The following is a 22,814-nucleotide window of genomic DNA, read 5'->3' as shown; positions in this document are numbered from 1 at the left end:
TGTAGTTCAAAAAAAAAGCTCAAATAAAATTGGCATTAATTGTTCTGTGACGCAGGTGAAATTTGCCTATTTTATTCTTAATGAGTTGAGGGGACGTTTAACAAAAAAAAAAAAAAAAAAATGGAAAGCAAAAATTGAAGGGGGAGAGATATAACTTCAAGTTGTGATCATGAATTAAAAAAAAAAAAATATATATATATGTAAAACAAAACGAAAAAATAAAATTTATCCCATATTTTGTTGAACACCTCCATGATTATAAACTTCACCAGTAGAGCAAATGCTTGCCAAGCAAATGGCTATTTTTTCCATTTGCTTCTATTGGTTTTGCTATACTTTTTTTTTCAAGTGAAGCATATATATATATATATATATATATATATATATATATATATATATATATATATATTATTATATATATATTTTTTCCTTCCTCCTGTTAATTTGCACATATTCATGCGTTCGTAATGCATAAGTGTAAAAGTCCTCCCACTTGGTATTACATGGTATTGCTTATGTGCATATATGATGTACACATAATATATACGAATATGTATAAACATGAACACATACATGCAAGAATGTATATATATATATATATACACCAATTCAGACGCCTATTCTTGTCTGGCATAGTGGGACATTTTCCAAGTGGAAAAAAAAAAAAAAAAAAAAAAAAAATGAGAAAGGGCAATATATGTCATCAAATCGTTCAACAACTATCCACCACCCCACGGCACTACTTTAAAATAGAGTTTCATACATATGTATATTACATGACTATGCAAACTATCATTTTGATTTATTAAATTTGCTATTGCTAATCATCTTTTTGATAAATAAAATTCTCTCTTTAATTTTAAGTAAAAAATGTATGTTTTAAAGTTGCTAACAATTTGTTCGTATATTATACATTTTTCCTATTCCCAATTTTCCTACGCTCATTTGTCAATTCCCATTCTCGATCTTTTTATTTCATCGTATTTTTTGTACAATAATTATACTCCTTAACAAAATGATATAAAAGGAGATATTTTCATAGAACTAAGGTTTTCCCCCTTTTTAACATTTTTATATGTAATTTTATTGCTAAGAAAATATGGTAATTTTGTTCTTACAACCCTTTAATGTGTATGTTTTTTTGAAATTATTTTATATATATGTGTGAATTTTTTTTTTTTTTTTTTGTTAATTCATGATTAATTGGTTTACCTTTCTTTTGCTTAAGTAAAATTATTGGCACGTATCCGCATGGGTGTTGGCCCAGGTATCGATACTGAAATCGATGTGTATGTTGTTTTATATATCCTCAAAATCATGTTTAAACACGTACCTGAGGAGGTATTAGGACGTTCATCTATGTTCATTATCACATAAACTTAGCAAATATATGCGTTACACATGCATAATAGGATTATCTATTGCATTTACAGTTGTATTAACACACACATACATACCCAAAGTTGCATCACAAGTAAGTGACAAAACCAATTGACTGATCACATTTTCAGCTTCTCACACAAATATGGTTTAATAGGAAAAATAATTTAGCAGCGTCCCCCTCCTCCCAGAAAAATCAAAAATACAGAGACATGTAATATATGTGTGTATATGTACATATAGAAAATGGATTTCATACACATGTCATAAATCAACGCTCCAAAGGGAAGAGGCATCAAAATGAAAAAATATATATATATATATATACGTTTATACATGCCACCTTTCCCCTTGTATCTCACAGATGACATAGAAAAAATTTAGGTAAACAAAAAATTCCATGTTAAAAGTTTTTTTTTTTTTTTTTTTATAATATAAGCGGAACAGAATAAATGGGAAAGCTAGAGACATGCATCAATAATGATGAGAAAAAATGGAAGAAAAAGGACACATTAATTTTGAATATTTTTCATAATGCAAAAAATTTATTTCCAAAAAATAATCTTCAGTACACATATATAAATACATTTTTGTTATGTCTGTATTTTACATTTTTACATAAATACCTGGATCAGACCCTACCATCCTTATACAAGTCTATTGAAAATGATTTTAACATCAATGTAAAAACTTTGTATTATATGAACACCATATACAAGTTGGCATATTCTGGTTTCAACTTCTTTTTTGCCTTATTTTTTGATTATACATTTAAGAAAATCATTTTGGAAAAATATGAGAAAGTGGATAAGAGAGTGAGAAGTGCAAACTGTAATAGGGACAATAAAAGGGATAACATCGATAATAAAAATTGTGATAAAAGGAACCAGAGAAACAATCAGAATAGAAACAGCAGTGGAAATGACACTCATTACAAAATACTCTTCAAGGGGGAATCGGAGCATCAGGAAAAGGGATCCAAGCAGATGGATCAAAATTGTACACGAGAGAGTATGGAAAAGTCAGAGGTGTCAAACAGCAGGACAAATAACAGCTATGCAAAGACAGTGGAAGATGAAAAAACATGGAATAATAAAATAGAAGAAGAAAATTCTACATATACTAATGATGAAGTGATTTGGGGCGAGTACAGATACACTTTGAAAATATTAGTTGTTTCATCCATCATATATGTAGTAGTTATATTTGGAATCATGGCATCGAATAATTTTATTAATTTTTTTTTTTTTATGTTTATAATGGGAATTAACAATTCATGCATATACATCCTGATACAAAAAATATATACCAATAAAGTATTTAGTGATAACAGAAGTACAATTTTTGGCTTCCTACATTTTTTCTCATCAATTTCGCATATGTTATCTATATCTATAAACACAAATTTGAGTAATAAAATTTATTTTGGGATTAATGGTTGGAGAATTTGTTATTTTGTAATTTCTTTTTTTCCAATTATTGTTTCTATATTTTTATTGAAATTAATCAAGCATAGTAAATTCAAAGAAAATGGGAATAAAAAAAGTAACCTTAGTTACTTAGTATCTTTTGACAATGTGACTGAAACATCCAACGAGAGTGACAAGGAAAATTATTGTAAAAGAGAAAGTTATAAATTAACAAAATTCAGCATTTCAGGTAGGGGAAAAAAAAAAAAAAAAGAGGAGGAAATTTTGTTTTTTAACTCTGAGAATAATAATTATTCTCAAAATGAGAGTTATAATGAACCTAATGAAAAGGCGGATCATCTACCCTTTGAAATGAAGAAGAGTTGTGACAGAAATAATATTTTAAACAGAGAACTTGGAAATGCATCTAAAATGAGAGATAAAAATTCATATTTAAGTAATACGGGTATATCAGGATTAGGGAAAGAAACAAGCATAAATGATGATTTTAACATCTCATGTATAATCTCGAATGATGATAGGATAAACAGCAACCTTGTTAAGAGATCTTTCAAGCACAGTACTTCGAAAAAGACCAATTCTGAGCAAGGAGAAGATGCAAATTTAAGTACCACCATGAGTAACAGTGAAATGAGTAAAGAGAATTATGACAATCATGAAAATTGTGTCAATGGGGTTAACAATCACAAAGACTTGTTGAATAATTCACTGAATGATAGAACGTACCAAAGCTGGGGGGAGGTAAGAAACTCCACTTCTATTTTTTCAAAACGTAAAGATGAAAAGGAAAAACAGGAAGAGCAGGATGAACTGGTTAATTTGTTGGAGGGAGATGAAAAAGAAAAAGAAAAAAAATTAAAATATGAATTTTCATACTTGTACGAAATAAAATATGTTTTTAAAAATTATAGCTTTTGGTTAATGATAACAATGGGCATGTTGAATGGGATACCCAAACATGTTCTGAGCTTAATGATATATTTTTTTCAGTACTGCAACATTTCTGATTTTAAAAGTGGCCTCATCATGTCATTAAGTTGGTTATGTGCAAGTTTGATATCACCCTTTATTGGAATTATAAGTGATTATATTTATAAATTAAACAAAGACATAAATCGCCAACTGATAGGTATGTGTACTCATTGTTTAAGAATAATATTAATGTTCATAATGTTTTTTTTTATACCCAAGGAAGCTGAATCTTTTATCTATTTTGTAATAATTTCCCTATTTATGGGAGTATTAAGCGGTTGGATAAATATAGGTACACACAAACCAATCATAATTGATATAGTAAAACAGAAACACACAGCTTTTGTCATGGCTTTAATGAGTGCATTCGAGAACATTGGGTCTTCAATAATTGGCACGTTTTTTCTTTCATTCTTGTTAAATCGATATAATTATATCGATAAAAGGAAGATGAGTAACATTGACCTGAATATTAACAAGCATAATGTTAAAGTTTTATCAGACGTTTTATTAATCCTGACTTGTTTACCTTGGCTAATATCCCTATGTCTTTTATATGTGCTTAAATTTACCTATAAAAAGGATAAATTATATAATAATATGTTTTAACTTTGGACAAGGCATATTATATATATATATTTTTTTCCAGCTAGCTAAACATGATACAAAAAAAAAAATATATATATATATATTATGAACAGACAGCAAAAAAAAAAAAAAAAAGCATAGCATTTGTTGCCAATTATTCTGCTGTATGTGTCCACTCAATTTGCTACTCCATTTTGGTCTCCACCTTTCAACTATCCATTTAGCTTAATTTTATGTGTAAATTTTTGCTTTACCCTTTTTAATTTTTTTTTTTTTTTTTGTCAATTTGTTTACTTCTGCCTGATGTGCTTTTCCCCCGTTCGCGTGATTTCAGTTGTCAGAAAAAGCACATCAACGGGTGTGTAGTCCATCAATGCATGTGCACGTGACCGTGTGCAGAATGCTCGTACACATATTATACATATATATATATATATATATCAACCCATATACAGTTCTGAGCATTGAGACTTTACCCCACATTTTTACAAACCTACATTCTCAACGTCCGTATATTCTCTCCTCCAAATTGAATTTGGATTTACCAGTTTGGTTATGTAAATATGTCCATTATATGTTTATGTTTTTTTGTCAAGCTTTTTTTTTTTTTTCTTATTTATCAAGAAAAACTTATAAATTTTATTTCGTTAAAAAATGTACAATTAAAAGGAAGAAAAAAAGGTGGGGGAAATGGGAAAGACGATGGTGAGGAGGAAAAAATTGATAATAATGCATATATATATTAACAAAATAAAACAAATAGAACAATTTTCTTTAATTTATAATCTTTGCATATTGGCAAAAAAATACTATATATATATATATATATATATATATACACTTTAAACACAAACGTTGGTGCGCCCAATGGGTTGTGAGCCACGGGAATTCCTATATCTAGCTCTTTCTGCTTTTCTCATTCCTCTTTTTTTTTTTTTTTTTTTTTTTTTTCCCTTCTAATTTGTTAACACTTGAAAGATATTATGAATTGTCCACAAGGACAAAGGTTAGTATGTTGTAAAAGGTATATAATATATGTATTTTGCGTGAATTCATCAAAAGACTTCGCACAGGCAGTGCCAAAAAGGGTGGTGTGTATTTGGGCATCACTTGTGTTTATTGTTATAATTATTATTGGTCTCCTTTTTCTTTTTCTTTTCCGTTTTTATTTTCGTTTAATCAAGAGTGAATTAATTTTCTTGTAACACTTCTTCACTATTTTTTCCCTTGTTTTTTTTCTTTTTTGATGTTAACGAGGTGGAAAGAATGGCCTTCAAGGCCTCATCCTGAATTTCATTAGTGGTTTTACAGTTATTCAATTGGGAACACTTGATACCTGTAAATTGTTTAATTCCATCTTCTTTGACCATAACAGTGTATTTAAATTGAGAAACAAATTCTTTTTTTTTTTCTGTGTAAACAGTGTATGGTTTAATTAAATCATGTCTTAGAGCTTCGGGGATTCCAATAAGTGCTGCTCGTTGGTCTTCTACATGTTTTACGTGAAATGGGAGTACAGGAAATTTTTTATTAACTTCACTTATAAAAGATCTTCCCAAATTCGTTTTTAAATGATAATTTTTTTGAACTTCTCTTTTATAAATGGTAGTTTTATGATCACTTTCTTTGATTTTTCCATCTCCAGTTGTAACCATAACATCAATAATGTAAATATCATCAGGTTCAATTTGAAAATCATCAATTTTATTTTCAGGATTTTCTTTTAATAAAATAAATTTACTTCCTTCTAAAATATATTTTTTAATTTGATAGGTTACACAGTTAGAAATTACATTACATTTTAATTCTTCACATGCTTTCTGAATATTTTTTGTTACATCACTGGCATTTATCCCAACTTTTAAACTCTTTAAAAATAATTGGGATAATATATGCGAATTTTTTAAAACTTCCGCTTTAGGACCTTCTATAATTTCATTTTCATTACTAATATAGACCGTGTGACCAACCATACTGATATGTCCATCTATATGACATCCTAAGCATATTTTAACAATATCACCCTTTTTAATTATTTCATCATTCTCAGAGGACGCAGGAGCATAGTTGTTGCACACTTCATTAACGTTGATGGTTACAGGGAAACTTATTCCCTTTTCCACTTTATTTCCTTTCTCTTTTTTTGTGTATACTTTATCTAGTTCTTCTTTCATAACCTTCTCTCCAAAATCGCATAGTTCGCATATTTTTGCACCTAAAAAATACAAATAAAAAAAAAAAAAAATAAATAAATAAATAAAGCAGTTATCGCTAGGATGCAAATAAAACATAGTACATTTCAAAATTAAATGGCAATAATTATATAACCGCCTATACAAGTTCTGCATATAAGTATTTAATTTGTTATAAAGGAACACAGATAAATCCATGCTATGCAATTGTGAAGGGTTGAAATTAAAATGGGTGCCATACAAAGTGCATATGAAAAACGATACAAAAATGAGGAAACAATAAGAAAATGTGTGCAATAGAGAGCAAAAAAAAATTAAAACAAATCCATTTTTTCTCACCATCTACACACTTTTCTATAACTTTCTTTAAAGTTGCATTAGCTATAGAACCAGAATGGGTGTACTTCTCTAAATCGATTTCTTCAGTCTTAGGATCAGGTGTTTGCTCCATGTTTTTTTTTTGATATAAATTATTTTTACGTGTAGAAAAGGATGTGTATGTATGTGTGTGTGTGTGTGCAGACGTGTGGGGGGAAAATGTGGATTCATGCACAACCGTTCAATAAGATTTCAAAATGAGCTTATCAAGATGTTGTAATGTATACTACAGAAACACGATTTGCGCGATGCGTGTGAATGTTCCTGTAGATGCACAAAAAAAAAAAAAAAAAAAAAAAAAAAAAGGTCAATTTGGTCTGTACATTCAAATGTGCTCTCAAACCACGTACGCATGTACGTATGCATAAATAAATGTATATGTATATGTAAACTATGATTGTGACCCGACAGATAAACTCCCAAAAAAGTGGGTAGGACCATTTAAGCGTTATAAACTTATATGCTATGCAGAATGGAATCGAAGAATTGAATGCGTAGAGAAGTGGTAGGGTATGAAAAACGCTTAAATGATAGATACATAAGTTGGTAATAATAAATACAAAAGTAATATATTTTCTAAATTTACATATATTCGAAAATGTTGACTTTAACCACTTGCAACGATGTGAAAAAAAAAAAAAAAAAAAAAAAAAAAAAAAAATTTGAAGGGCTTGTGCTCATATTTTTATGTAGCATACATTTTTAATACTTTTTTTTTTTTTTTTCTTTGAAATGTTTATACACTTGATACATTTTTGCCAATTTTTTTTTTTTTTTTAATTTTACTTTTTCTCTTATTTGTATAGTGGTTTCAAAGGAGTAATGTAATAGAGTAAATAATATATATTTTTACAAGGGTTTAAAAAATTTGAGCGCGTTTTTATATTTTTTTTTAATGCACTTTCTTCCTGCTTTGGCTTTTTTACCCCCTTGTAAATTTTTGTTTAAATCCTATTCCTCATTCATCTTTACCGTTCCCTTTTTTTTATGCCCCCTGTTCCTTTCTACTAATTTTACTTTATTTTTTTCTCTATCACGGTATTTTTTTTTTTTTTTTTTCCCCCTATACACAAAATGCAATAACGGAAAGGCGTTCCTATATGATATAAATATTGTAGAGGCATATATATGTCACCACATATGAATATACACATAATATTATGTAAAACTAATTTTGTGTATATATTTTAAACCAGTTTTTGCATGTACTTTTTTTTTTTTTTTTTTCTTTTGTCAACCCAATCTACATTCCCTGCTAAGCTATATTTTTAACATGTGCTACTAACACCTCGGCACTTTTTTATTTTTTTCCAGTTTTAACTTCTTCTCAATTTTTTTTTTTTTTTATTCCTTTTATTATTTTATTCCCTCTTTATGAACGATAATGTGCCGCTCACCACTTGCATGTAATTTTATACATGCATGTAAACATCACAAAAGTACACTAGGGTTGGGAATACCTCTTGTAGTTGCATTAATGGGTACATACACTCCTAACATGTGTGTATACTTATTTTATTTTGTGAAAATAAGGATATTAGTGTACATTGTCCCAATAAATTTTGTTCACTAATTTTTTTTAAGTGTATACGAAGTAATTTGCAAAAGCAGAAGCAAAAGGAAAACAAGTTGGCACATAAAATACAACCCTTAGGGAATAGAAAAACAAAAAATAAAAAAACACATGGGTTTAATATTACTACATTTGGGGGGTTATTCACTTTATAAATACCTTTCGGTACGCATATTTATATATGTGTCCTGAAATATGAACCTGTGTCCGTGTATCATTAAAAAAAAAAAAAAAAAACGTGCACATAAACGGACAAATGTTACATGTGTTATGACAAACATAACCATTGACGCATGTTCATGCTAACAAATTGTTACTACGATTGCTACTACCAGTTTAATTGTAATATATATATATATATATATTTTTTTTTTTTTTGTGTGTAAATCTTCAATTAAAAAAAAAATAATAAGTGCAATTTGGAGGTGAAAGGAAAATTTATTGCTATCTACATCAATTTTGAAAAAAAAAAAAAAAAAAGGAATTCCGAAGAAATTCATAAAAAATTGAAAATTCAGTTATTTCTCCAAAGCGGGAAAATTGTGTAAAAAAAAAAAAAAAAAAAAAAAAAAAAAAAAAAAAAAAAAAAAAAAAAAAACATAAAATGATGAGTATATCAAAAAAATGATACATGGTTTGGGGCTAGAGTGAATTCATTAAATACGTTCCTTACATGTTTTACAATTTTGTAAAATTCTTTATTATTATTTTATTTTTTTTTTTTTTCTTTTATATATACCTAGCCACAAAAGGGGAAAAATTAATAAAAGTGAAATAGCTAGTATTTGATATCTCCAATGATTTCTGATTCTCAAGTATTCCATCTTGCACACTTTTGTCCTGGGAAAGATGATGGATGAGTGGGGGAAATTGTACATAAAATATATGATTTGGAGTTTGAACTATTTGGGTGATGAAGACAGGATGGGTGTGTCTGTGTGTGTAAATAAATACTCTAAATATTGCAAACTGCTACAATTTATTTTATTTTATTTTTTATTACAAAAACAAATTCCTTTGGGCCATTTGGTTCCCAAATTTTGATGTACTTATCAATTCCACTTGTTGCCAAATGGGACCCTTCTGGGTGAACCTAATAAACAAGAAATAAAAGGAAGGAAAAGAAAGGAATAATAGTGGTGATCATACATGTGTGCACACAATGAATAAAAATAAAAAACGAATAGGAAATGGAATAAGGATAAGGTCACGGATAAGGCCAAGGCTAAGGATACAGGTAAAAATAAAGAAAAAAAAGTGTGGTAAATATATGCACATGCAAATAAACAAAAAAGGCACGTTTTCAGAATTTTCTTTAAATTTTTGGAAACTTTAAAAATCCCTTACTTGTACGCAATTTACATGATTCTCGTGACCCTTTAAGACATTAAGTAATTTACCTTAAGGAAAAGAAAATTTTAAATGTAGGTAATCAAATAAAGGCAAGATATAACACAAACTTACACCGCATGTTATCGTATGAATGTGTACAGGTGAAAAAAAAATGTCTACTTAAAGTTTTTTGTTCTATAGGAATAGAACAAAACTTACCATCCCGTATTCTCCACATGTAAATGCAACAATTGTCACTTGCCGATAAAATAATATTGTCATTCCAGAAGGCTACTTCTTTTATGTCTGTTCCATTGTTGCAGTGTCCTATGAATCTACCAAGAGTGTGTAAAAAAGTGTGAAAAAATGGATGTGTTTACCTTTACACGTGCGTGTTCTGTATATGTAAGAGGACGTAACTATGCTTTGTTTGTGGTCTATGCGATTGTATGTGCAGAGACACACACACACACACACACATTTGCTGCGAGGATAAATATTATCACTACTTTTACTGAACGTTAAAAACTTTTCCTACCTTTTACAATTTCCCTGGGGAACCCACATAGGATCCTGAATTTGTTCTACATAATTATGAGTTTTCATTTTTTTCTTCTTTTCAAAAACGTAAATATTTTGACATGTATTCCTGTTACTGTAATCAACCTGGTTGTACAGATTGTCATAGAACTGGTTTTCATAACTCGACGAAGAATTATCTGTCGAAAATGATGAGTAGCTATAATCAGAAGAATCGTCCTTATGGTCTAAAAGTGCGTGACTCTTAAGCAAATTAATTTTCTCTTTATGCAAAAAATCTTTCTGATAAAATGAATATATATCCATTTCATCAGTGTCATCTAATTCCGATGTGCTTATTTCATTAACTAAATTATTAGAACCGTAGATCAGATATTCTGATTTTTTCTTTTTCTTTTTTTCATTAAAATATTTATTTGATTTTCTTCTTATGAAATCTCGCACCAACCCACTATGTTGTCCCATCTTACTCTTTAAATTATTTCTTATAAAATTCTCGTACTCATGTTCAGAACTTGTGCAGCTCGCGGATGATGACGATTTATTGTAACTATTCTTCACTTTAATTTTTTTTATTTCTTTCCTCCCATCGGTCCTTTTCGGCGAATGTACGTTGTGCGAACTTTTCCACTTTTGCGCCCCTTTTAACTTTCCTCCTTTTTTGGGATTTTCAAAACTTTGCGGATTCTTTTTTTCCTTCTCCCTCCTCATCTCTGCAAAGCCACTACTGCCACTACTGCCACTACTGCCACTACTGCCACTACTACCACTACTACCACTTCTACCACTACTACCATTACTACCTCTACTACCACTACTACCGCTAGTATCACCCACATGGGCAGGCTTCCTTTTTCTAGTCACCATTTTCCCCCTCATCGGATCAGCCCATTCTAAGTTATTCATTATCCTGCTCCTAGATTCATCCCATTTGCTGAAATAAATATCTCCCTGATTTTTGTTCTCATCAGAGCTGTGCATATAATTTTCCTTCGATTTTTTCATTCTTTTATGCGAATAAAAATGTTTGTCCCTACTTCCTCGACTCAACGTCTTCTCTTTCTTTGGCTTATTCCACTTGTCATCTTCATTGTCATCTTCATTGTCACCTTTGTTGCCACCTTTCCTGTCATCTTCATTGTCACCTCCGTCTGCCACTTCTACATCTCCCTCGCATTCATTCTCCTCTGAAGATTCCCTCTTTGAAAAATACTTCTCATCTATAATGTTTGTACGATCCTTATGGACGATTACCTCTCTTTCTGGATTACCATTGAATCGTTCTTGTGACGAATCCTTTGGTCTCCCATCAGGTTCGACGTTTGCTTGTCCGTTTTTATCTTCATTTGGCCTTTCCATCCAAACAGTATTTCCTTCGACATGGTTACCGCTCCTATCGGCACTACCATTGCCACTCGCGCTACACTCGGTATTGTCATTTCTAGATGTGGGATCGCTCGAAAGGGGAACAATGTTCATATCATTTGGGGGATTGTTCATAACCTCCCTGTTTTGAATAACATTATTACTATCTACTGTAAAGTAGCTGAAATTAAAATCCGTTAAGAACTCACGAGGAATGGACGATTCCATTGTGTAATTAACAGGATTCTCATTTCTTGTAACACTTTCGTTTTGTATATTTGGAATAGATGTGTCCCCATTAACAATAATATGTCCCTCCAAATCCATGTTTCCAATATGAATAACATCATGAGTTGCACTCTCGTTTTCATTTTCAGCCACATAAGTTGCCTCATTATGGTTATTAATCTGCACATTATCTCCATCTTGAAAATCGTCATATTCACCACCCTCTCCTCTTCCCCAGAAACCACTATTCTCATCTGTACGAGTGTTATTAGCAGACATGGTAGTTAATGCAGAACGATACAATTCTAATCTTACGATATTTTCAAGATTTCTTCTTTTATAAGATTTTTCTAAAATATAATCTATATCTTTTTTAATGTCTTCTTTTCGATTATTCTCTTCACCTCCCCATGAAGATTCTGAATCTGAATAGGAAGAAGAGCAACTGTATTCTGCATCTAAGTTTTTTTTGAAATACATGCTTCCTTTCTTTTTTGTATTATCCAAGGGTAATAATTTCATTTGGCTACGTTTTTCTTCCTCTTTCATTTCTCCTCCTTGATGTTGCTTAAGGTACCTACTTCCTGTGTGTCGCTTCTTCTCTTCTTCCTGTTCACCCATGTTTCGGTTAGTATCAATTTTTAATTTGTATTTATTGTTAGTAAGAATATGTACTTCTTCATTTGCATTGTCAGTGTTACTTCTACTCCTACCCAATCGACTTCTCTTCTTCATCCTTTCCTTTGACCAGTAACTTTCTACATTCCGATTATTTCTATGATTGTTAGTATTCCTATCTGGGTCAAAATATGCTGTACACTTTCTTTCCTTCGATAGCATGGGTCTACTGAGTTGACTATGTCTTGTTCGTCTTCCAACATTGTCATATCTGTTGCCTCGGGTCTTGTAGTGTTGTCTTCCTCTGTTCTCTTCATCTATACCATCATCTCCATTCACATTCGTGTCATCTATACCAGCATCTCCATTCACATTCGTGTCATCTATACCAGCATCTCCATTCACATTCGTGTCATCTATACCAGCATCTCCATTCACATTCGTGTCATCTATACCAGCATCTCCATTCACATTCGCGTCATCTATACCAACATCTCTATTCTCATTCTTGTCATCTATACCAACATCTCTATTCTCATTCTTGTCATCTATACGATCTGCACTAAACACGTCCTTCCTTTTAAACCTGTGCTTAGTATTACTCTTCTCCTCGCTAGTGCAGAGGTCATTGGAGTTCCTAGAAATTTCCTTCTCCTGAATCATGTCCAAATGAGTATGATTAGCTTTTTTCGATTTTTTAGAAAATATGTATTCATAGTTCCTGTTCATCTTTTTTAATTTCCTGTTATACTTCTCTTCATATAATTTATCTTTTAATAATTTTTCTTTCATCTTAAGCTTATACACTTTTTCTAGCAGCAACAGATAATGGTGTCGAGGCCACCCATTCCATGATGTTATAGAATATCTATAACAGAAGCTAACGTAAAAAAATAAAAAAAAAGGATACGAGTAGATAACTTTGTTTTGCAAATAAAGTGAAACTTGATTAATTATATGAAAATTATTCTCTTCTTTTTTGTTTCTTTTTTTATATTTCCCCTCTTTGTCTCTCTGTTTTTCTCCTTTTATCTTTCCTAATTTTCTTCTAATCAATTTGTTTTTCTTGGATTCCTCTTCTTCTCCTTTGCGTTTGTTTCCTCCCCCTTTGTCACTTTTTCGCCACAGCAGGTCTCCCAGGTTTTCTTCGAACGAATGAATTTTTCCTTTTTCCGCCTCCTGACCTGAGATGGGTGTGCGTCCGGTGATTCCCACGGTTTCCACGGTTTCAATCGTTTCCAAGTTTTCAACCGTTTCTACATTTTCAACTGTTCCAACATTTTCAACCGTTTCTACATTTTCAACCGTTTCTACATTTTCAACCGTTTCTACATTTTCAACCGTTTCTACATTTTCAGCCGTTTCTACATTTTCAACCGTTTCTACATTTTCAACCGTTTCTACATTTTCAACCGTTTCTACATTTTCAACCGTTTCTACATTTTCAACCGTTTCTACATTTTCAACCGTTTCTACATTTTCAACCGTTTCTACATATTCAACCGTTTCTACGTTTCCTGATCCATATTGCATATTAGGTATCATCTCCACACCGGAAGCGCTTTTCTCAATGCCATTCTCCAGGTGACCCCTTCTTGTAATGATAGATTCGTGCATATCAATCTCCTTTTCCTCCTCCTCCTCCTCATGTTTGCACTTATTTTTTTTTTTCTTCTTCTTATTTTTTGCCGTTTCGCTCGAGCAGTTATAGGACTTTTTTGAGCTAGATTCAATGAACTTCTCATGTTTTCTTTTTTTCTCTTCGACGTTATTTTCAAATATTTCTCCCTTTTCGTCTCTAAGAAATTTACTCCTGTCACTTTTGTAATTGTTCGGGAATTTTAATTTAGCTCGTTCCTTATTATATATCATTTCTCTTTCAAAATGGCATCTATCTATATATGCTACCTTGTCATATATATCATCTTCATCTTTTGTCATGTTTTTGGAGGAATTATTATCTAAATGGTTTCTAATCAAATTATTCTGTTCTTCTTCTTCTTCCTCCTCCTGCCGCTGCCTCTGCCGCTGCTGATCCTGGTGTGCCGTCTCTTCTTTTTTTCTTTTATATGCATTTTCTTTCTTCATTTCGGAGAAATAATTTTCTTTTATTCGATTATCTCCATTGTCACTTCCATAACCACAAGCATTTCTATTTTCCATGTACCTTCTGTCTTGTCTAAGATACAAAGACATTTCATCTCGTTCATCAATATTCCTACGCACGGTGTTTTTATTACTCAAGTGATTATCACTATAAGAACCTCTAATTTTATCATCCTCAAAACCTTTATTACTGTAAAAATATTTTCTAAAAATGGATTCTTCATCTTCATTGTCATCATTTTTCTTTTCTTTGAATTCGCCTAACGTTTCATTTTTCCAGCCCCTGTTTTCAACCCTTTTTGTTTTTCTCATCCTCTTCCACTTTTCCCCACTGTGATATGTGTCTCTCAATGCGCTCACTTTATCTTTGTATAACTCGTACAATTTTCTTTTTATTTTTTTTTTTAAATAAAAAAATTCGATAACTCCTTTAAAATGTTTACAAGCCGAGAGAGTAATTCTGTATGCAGTAACCAATTTGTTATTAACAATATTTGCCTGAATTCTTCTATATACAGCTTTATAATAATGTGGATCTAATTTTAAAGCTTCTAGAGCATACAATTCAGCTAGATATGCATCATTTTTTGCCTTTCTTTGTATGAGCGTGATTGCTAGATTACAATAGAGAACTTTTCTTATATCTTTATTTTGAACCATATTTAAACATTCATTGTATAAATATTCTGCTTCAAAAAAATTATTTTTTTCATAAGCTTCTCCAGCTTGCTTTTCAATATTTTTTATTAATGACAATTCCTGCATGTAATTGTCATACTCATCTGCAGAATTTATAGACGTATAAGGAAAAGTACATTTGTTGTAATTTCTATTCTTCCTGCTTTCTTCCCATTCCTCATTTTTAGTACTGTAATAACATGGAGGAAACAAAATATCATATTTTCTTGCATAATCAAATGAGCACTTGTTATCTATGTTACTGTAGCTTAGACATCTTTCTTCTTCTTTATCTAAAAAATTAAATAAATACACATGTTCATTACTGTATGTAACTCCTAAATATTTTCCATTATTTGACCAGGCTAGGTGTGTACAAAAGAGGGGAGTGTGACTCATCTTTCTTTCATCTTCTTCAGCACAATAATTCCACAAATGTTTTGGATAATATGTATCTGATGGGATACTGTTCCTCAGTTCCATTTTTTCATTTTGTTTATATAAACTCATCATTCTTCTGTCGTACACCCGAATGAGCATGTCATTTGAACATAAACCGATGTAGTTGTTATACAGTGGGTTAATGGAAATGGCTTTCAACTATATCGTTCGTAGTGAATGAGAGGGGTGGGGGAAATATGAACAAATCGAAATCTCATGAGATCTCATTTAGAGAAAATTCATTTTGCAAAAATGAATTTGGTTTTACATAAACACAATGCTTCAAAAGAAACACGACTTAAGACATTTCTGACGAACGGACGCAAAAACAAAAAAAAAAAAAAAAAAATTACCTCTCTCTTAAAATCAATGTCGATGAATTTTTGTTCATTCATAGCCCTGAGAACATTATATCTGTTTTTCAAAAAATAATTAAATTTCCCTAAATTTTTACTTCTTCTCTTTGGAATGTACTGACACGTCTTATACTCATGGTGGATTTTGTTAAAATTTATTATAACCTGCGCATTGGTTACAGGAAGAAATTATGTATCCAAATTTATTGAGGGTTAAAATGGGGCAGCATACTTTCGATTCTGCATAAATATGCACAATTGTATGTATAACACATATATATATATATATATATATATATATATATATATATATATATATATACATACAACCCGTTTGACTTTCTCTCTAGGTTCTGTATCACATAAAATATATGCAAACGGTCTTACATTTTTGCAATATGGAGGGTTGCATACATGTTTCTCTCTAGTGTCAAATTGTCTTGCGGTACCTTTAAAAAAAAAAAGGAGGAGGAAATTGATATATTAAATAGGTACACCCTGAACCACACACACAAACAAGCACAAGTATAAATGCAGACACGCACAAGTATAAATGCAGACACGCACAAGTATAAATGCAGACACGCACAAGTATACATACAAACACAAATAAGTATACATACAAACACAAAGAAGTATACATACAAACACAAAGAAGTATACATACAAACACAAAGAAGTATACATACAAACACAAAGAAGTATACATACAAACACAAAGAAGTATACACACAAGTACACACCCACGCGTGCGCTATGTAAACGTATATAATAAGAGGTGGGGGAGGAAGAAAAAAGTTATTACCATCCTCGGAACAAGACCAGTATAGAAATTTGTTTTCTTTTGGTACCGTTGCTATATGTTTTACTCGATCGGAGTGACAACTGTGAATTTGTCTGTACAGTTTGAAAAAAAAAAAAAAAAAAAAAAATTTGAACGTGAACATCAGGCATGTATGCATACAATGGGAGGGTGGTGTGTATGCGCTTGTGTTCCTCCATCTGCTAAACACAACCTTATTTTTAAAAAAGTTTTCTAACTCCTGCTAAAATTTGTTCAGTTTGTTCAATTTGTTCAGTTTGTTCAATTTGTTCAATTTGTTCAATTTGTTCAATTTGTTCAATTTGTTCAATTTTGTTACATTTTTTTCACATTTTAGCACCACTTATTCCCGTTTTTTTGTCGTGCTGTTTACCTATAGTACGGGTTGTAGATATTGTGAACCCGAACTTGCTTATCCATAGAACCCGTGATAATAAAATCGGTGTCAATGTAACCCACACCAAAGATGTTATAGGAATGATCCGTATTAATGGTATGCCTCGGCTTTTTCTTATATCTATAGGAATTCAAGTTCCATAACAGGACTTTTTTGTCATCGCTAGCTGAGGCCAACAAGTAATTATCTTCATTCCATTTGATTCTATTAACACATCCTTCATGACCTACATGTTCCAAATAAGTTCAACATGAGAAGAAGTAAATCGTGCTTGCTCAAACACATAGATATATGCACACACACATACACACACACACACACACACACACAAAAAAAATGGACGAACACAATCATGCTAAAAATGTAAAAAGGCTGCTAAGGTGTTTATCCATTTTGTATGTACAGTCATACAAAAAATGCTATTTTTTATTTATTATTCATTATTTATTATTCATTATTTATTATTCATTATTGATTATTCACTATATATTATTCACTATTTATTATTCACTATTTATTATTCACTATTTATTATTCACTATTTATTATCCACTATTTATTATTCACTATTTATTATTTACTATTTATTATTCACTATTTATTATTCACTATTTATTATTATTTTTTTTTTTTTTTGAAGTTTTTACCTGACAAAGTCATGGTGTTTTGAAGTCTACCAATAAACTTTTCATTTGATTGAACATTCTGATTTAAGTAATTAACATGTTGCTTGTTAGTTCTCAGTTTTCTTATGTTGTTATATATGTTGTCATTTTGACAAGAGTAGTAATTCATTTTTTATTCACCAAAATTGGCATTTTTACAGCAGCAAAAAGTGAGCTTTAATATTAATAGCATAACAATAGCGGCTTAATACACTTACCAATATCGTGAAAGTAGCATAACCATGGCACAATAAATATAGCTTAGCAAATATGGTAACAATAGTGTAATGTATGATTTGACAATAATTTTAATAATAGATATATTAGTAACAGTTGTGCGAGTACAGTAATAACGATTACAGATGTAGTTATAAATCCTATATATGTGGGATAAAATATTTTAAAAGTGCGAAAAATAAAATTAAAAAAATTGCCAATTGTTAGTACAACATTGATTTTCTACCCAACTACAAAAGTACCTCTTTTTATCAATTTAGAGGAATTTTTCACCTTTTGTAGATACCTCAGCGAGAGAATATATGACCACGTAATATGCATATTATTACCATGCGGGTGCTTCTATATAGTGTAAATAAATATGTGCATAACACAGTATGTGTGCTGCGTTTCGACGTGCCATATTATATATACATATACACATACATATACATACATATATATATGTATATAAATATATTTATATATATATATATATATATATATATATAACATACAAACCACCCTACTTCCTGTTCCTGTTCCTTTTTTTTTTTTTTTTTTTTTTTTTCCCTTAAGCCAAGGGGATGAAAAATGACCTCAAATTGTGCAGAAGCGAGAAAGTGTTTCACATTCTTATAATTGGAAGAAGGTCGGGGTTGTGTATGTAAAGAACAAAAATTGTGGGCAAAAAATGTAGGCAAAAATTGTGGGCAAAAATTTTGCTCCAAAGTTATATGAACACTCCTGCAAGTATACACTTTTTTACCACACTAATTTTGAAATCGATTCTCAGTACTCCTTGAAGAGTGCGTTTAAAACATTTTTAAAAAGAAGTAGACAAAAGAGGACGAAAAGAAAGTACCAAAAACAATTATATTTTTCTACATATGATTTTATGTTCCCAAATTATGTTACATAAATGTTTTTTTGCTTTTTAATGACATAAGAAAAAAATATCATCATTGCAATTACGATCTTTTTTTTTTTTTTCAAAGAGCACATTTCCTGCTTAATCACATTTTTAGTTTATTCTTATTTGATTAAGAAGAAAAAAAAAAGTTCCTCCCAAACTAGAAGCTTAATTTGGCCTTTTTTTATTTTATTTTATTTTTTTTTTTTTCCTTCCACACAGAATAGAAATTTTGTCAAACCATGTATACGTGTGTACATGCAAACGTCAGAAAAAAAAAAAAAAAAATAAAAATAAAAAATAAAAAAAAAGCATAAAGCATTAGGTTACAAGTGCAACTCGTTAAACTTAAGTTGTTAAGCCTAAGTTGTTAAGTGTGAACCGCTCAGTGTGAACTGCCAAATGAACTAGAATTAGGCATGTATATATATATATATATATATATATATATATATATATGCCCGTAGAGGATTAATGGGGAATCACTTATGGGGCCATATATAATCCCTTTTCCTGAGGAGCATAAATCAAAATGAGTGTGAATAAAAATGAATGGTTCTTTCTTTTTAACAAAAAAGAAGGGATTGGGGTTACGATCTATTCGCTTGCATAGGTATATATGTAGACATGCATATGCATGCAAAAATAATATGTGTAGTAGAGTAGGCAGATTTTACTTTTGTTTTCATTCCTGGGATGAAAATGAAAAGTAGAATGGATGGGTATGAGGTAATTTCGAAAATCATTTACAGCTTTACGGATTTTATTACCATTTGCATGCGTTTTTGTATTAATCTGTGTTTAGATTTTTTTTCTTTTTTAAACTAAAAATACAGTCGCATGTATCTTGTTAGTGTTCATATATTTACCTGTGTGCATATGTGTTTGGGTTTATGTGACTATTTCTAATGATCTGCACTACAACTGAACATCCCTGAAAAGGCATTGTAGGAATGCAGTTAGTTACTTTTGAATAAAAATAGAACGTTTGAGACGTATGGGATTATAAGAGGGATATAGTGGGGTGGGATGTATCGCGTACGATCAAATGCGTCCCCAGGGATGAAGAAACAAATGAGACACATTTTTAATAAATCCTTTCTAGAAATTAGCTAAAAAAAAAAAATAAATAATAAAAATATAAAAATAAAAAAAAAAAAAAAATAAAAATAAAATAAAAATAAAATAAAATAAAAATAAAAAATAAAATAAAAAAAACAGAACACACATATATATATATATATATAGAGACCTATTTTCAGCATAAAAAAAAATGTTCATTTTTATTTTAATTAACTGTTTTTGTTTTAGTATAACTTTTTCCGTTTCAGGTTAACTAATTTTGTCTTAGTCACTTTTGTTTTATTTATATATTAACACGCTCATCTGTTCCTTATAAATACTCCCTCGAAGTTTGTTGGGGGTGAAATGGAAGGAAAACGGAAAGGTCCATGGGTGTTCTTTTTTTTTATTCTTAGTTAGGTGTGTACGAATGAATTAAAATAACCTTTCATGGTGAGCAACTGTCTACGTGGAAATAATAAAGACATTTTTTTTTTTTTTTTTTTAAAAAAAAACTTGCAATAAAGTTTATGCTCAGATATTTATTTATATATATATATATATATATTCCATTTTATGTGCATTTAAAATATACCCTTGGGTGCATGTAAAATAGACATCCAACATGTTTTCACTTTCCATGGAACACATTTTTGGGGAAGGGGTACAGTAAGGGATACCCATTTTTTTCAGAACAATTTATTGTAGCCTTTTTTTAACATTATCAGCATGGGTAAAATATACACAAGGAAATAATTTTTCCAAGTGTAAAGCATAGTGTGTGATTGCATATGCGAATGGAATTGTCAATTGATTACTAACATGTATGTGTATGTGAAGTTATTTTTAAATACCCATTTATGCATATCATGCATGTTGCTTTTTTTTTTTTTTTTTTTTTTTTTTTGCTGTACGATGTAAGCTCGTAAAAAAAAAAAAAAAAAAAAAAAATTTCCTTGAGAGAATCAGTGAGGCAACTTATTTACAGTCCTTAGAGGGGAATAGACATTCATATATATATGTAGTATTCAAAGTGGTAAATGTTATACAGTGCATATGTTCATGTGTGTATTATACATATATGTAAATATGCATAGATATACATACACATGCTACAAAACATTTACACACACTTGCGAACAATTGAGAGTATTCATTCATGTATAGGTCTAAAAAAAAAAAAAAAGAAAAAAAAGACGCCTTTTTATTCAATACTGAGCAACACCACGAGTCATCTTACTTTTTTAGGGAAGAAGAAGGGAAATAAAACAGCTGAAACCAAATTAGCTAAATGTGTGTTACCTATGAAGACTTAAAAGTATAGTTTGTTTGAAGGAACTGTCAAAAAATATTTATTGTTTTTATAAGTATACCTAAATTGAAAATTTTTTATTTCATATACTATCTCAATTGAAAAGTCAGCAAGGAGAGAGCAGGAAAGGGGGGAAAAACGAGGAAAAAAAAAAGAAGAAAAAAAAATGATATGTTCTTACGACAGGCTAAACATTTGGAGAGACAGTTGCAAAAGGTTGCACCCAAAAAAATATGAGGTTACTATGTCTGGTTTCTCTATGTACATATGAACATGTAAAAACATGCACATGTGGACGCTTTGCTAAGTTCTAAGTTAAAAAGGTTAAATAGTTAATATTCATTTCTTTCAGTTTAATTTTTTATAAAATTATATTTGCTCCATTGAACATAAGGCACAGCAATTAGATGAGTTGCTGTTTTGGATATTTTGCAGCAGCATTTTGTTACCACTTTTGTTTGAAAATTATTAACAACTTATTAACAATTTATTAACATTTATTAGCACTTATTAACATATATTAACAATTTATTAACATTTATTAGCACTTATTAACATATATTAACAATTTATTAACATTTATTAACATTTATTAACAATTTATTAACAATTTATTAACATTTTTTTTTTTCCCCTCAGGCCTCGTACTGCAAAGGTAGGAATATAAAATTTTTATTTTCACAGTAGCAAAAAGCAATGAAGTAATGGAGCAATATAAAAAAAAAAAAAAAAAAAAAAAAAAAAAAAAAGGTCCTCAACAAATTTCTAAAAAGGCCACTAAAGTGTGTACACATATGAATACACACTCACATCGTATGATAATTTCTGCACTTGCACACGTCTAACGAATTATTCAGAGCTCTGCGTATATAAATCTATCTGCAACATATTGCAAAAAGTATTCACATGACCTTTCTTACAAACATGGACAATATGTTTTGGAAATAAAAGAGGAATCTATCTTTCTCTTTAGGATAAAACAAAATGGGGAAAGAGTCTACCTGTGGGTATTGGCGAAAAAAAAAAAAAAAAAAAAAATTTGCTTTTTAGTAGTTTTTTTTTTTTTTTTTTTTTTTTTTTTCTACATTTTCATTTCCTCCTTTTTTTATTTTTTCACTCGAAACAATCTATTATAACAAATTATACATACTTTATTTTTCTCACCCTCTTTATTTATTGATTTTTTCTTTTTTAGCAGAATTTCCTAGATTCTCTTTTTTTACATTTCTGCAGTATCCTGTGGCCAATC

The 22,814-nt window shown here is 30.2% G+C and overlaps 2 protein-coding genes across 2 annotated transcripts; one reads left to right on the top strand and one right to left on the bottom strand.

Annotated features, from left to right (window-relative positions):
- Nucleotides 1-1,832: 1,832 nt before the first annotated feature.
- On the top strand, nucleotides 1,833-4,391 carry PGO_132240 (transporter; the record flags this gene model as incomplete). The annotated part of the gene is made up of 1 exon (XM_028689740.1): nucleotides 1,833-4,391. The coding sequence occupies one exon, from the start codon at nucleotides 1,833-1,835 to the stop codon at nucleotides 4,389-4,391; it is 2,559 nt and encodes an 852-aa protein (XP_028545541.1).
- Nucleotides 4,392-5,560: 1,169 nt separating this feature from the next.
- On the bottom strand, nucleotides 5,561-7,013 carry PGO_132230 (proliferation-associated protein 2g4; the record flags this gene model as incomplete). The annotated part of the gene is made up of 2 exons (XM_028689739.1): nucleotides 5,561-6,585; nucleotides 6,902-7,013. 2 exons carry the CDS (start codon nucleotides 7,011-7,013, stop codon nucleotides 5,561-5,563), a joined length of 1,137 nt encoding a protein of 378 aa, XP_028545540.1.
- Between the last annotated feature and the right edge of the window lie 15,801 nt (nucleotides 7,014-22,814).

This window comes from Plasmodium gonderi (assembly GCF_002157705.1).
Source record: "Plasmodium gonderi DNA, contig: Chr13, whole genome shotgun sequence".
NCBI lineage: Eukaryota > Apicomplexa > Aconoidasida > Haemosporida > Plasmodiidae > Plasmodium > Plasmodium gonderi.
This window is presented reverse-complemented; position numbering and strand designations above follow the sequence as displayed.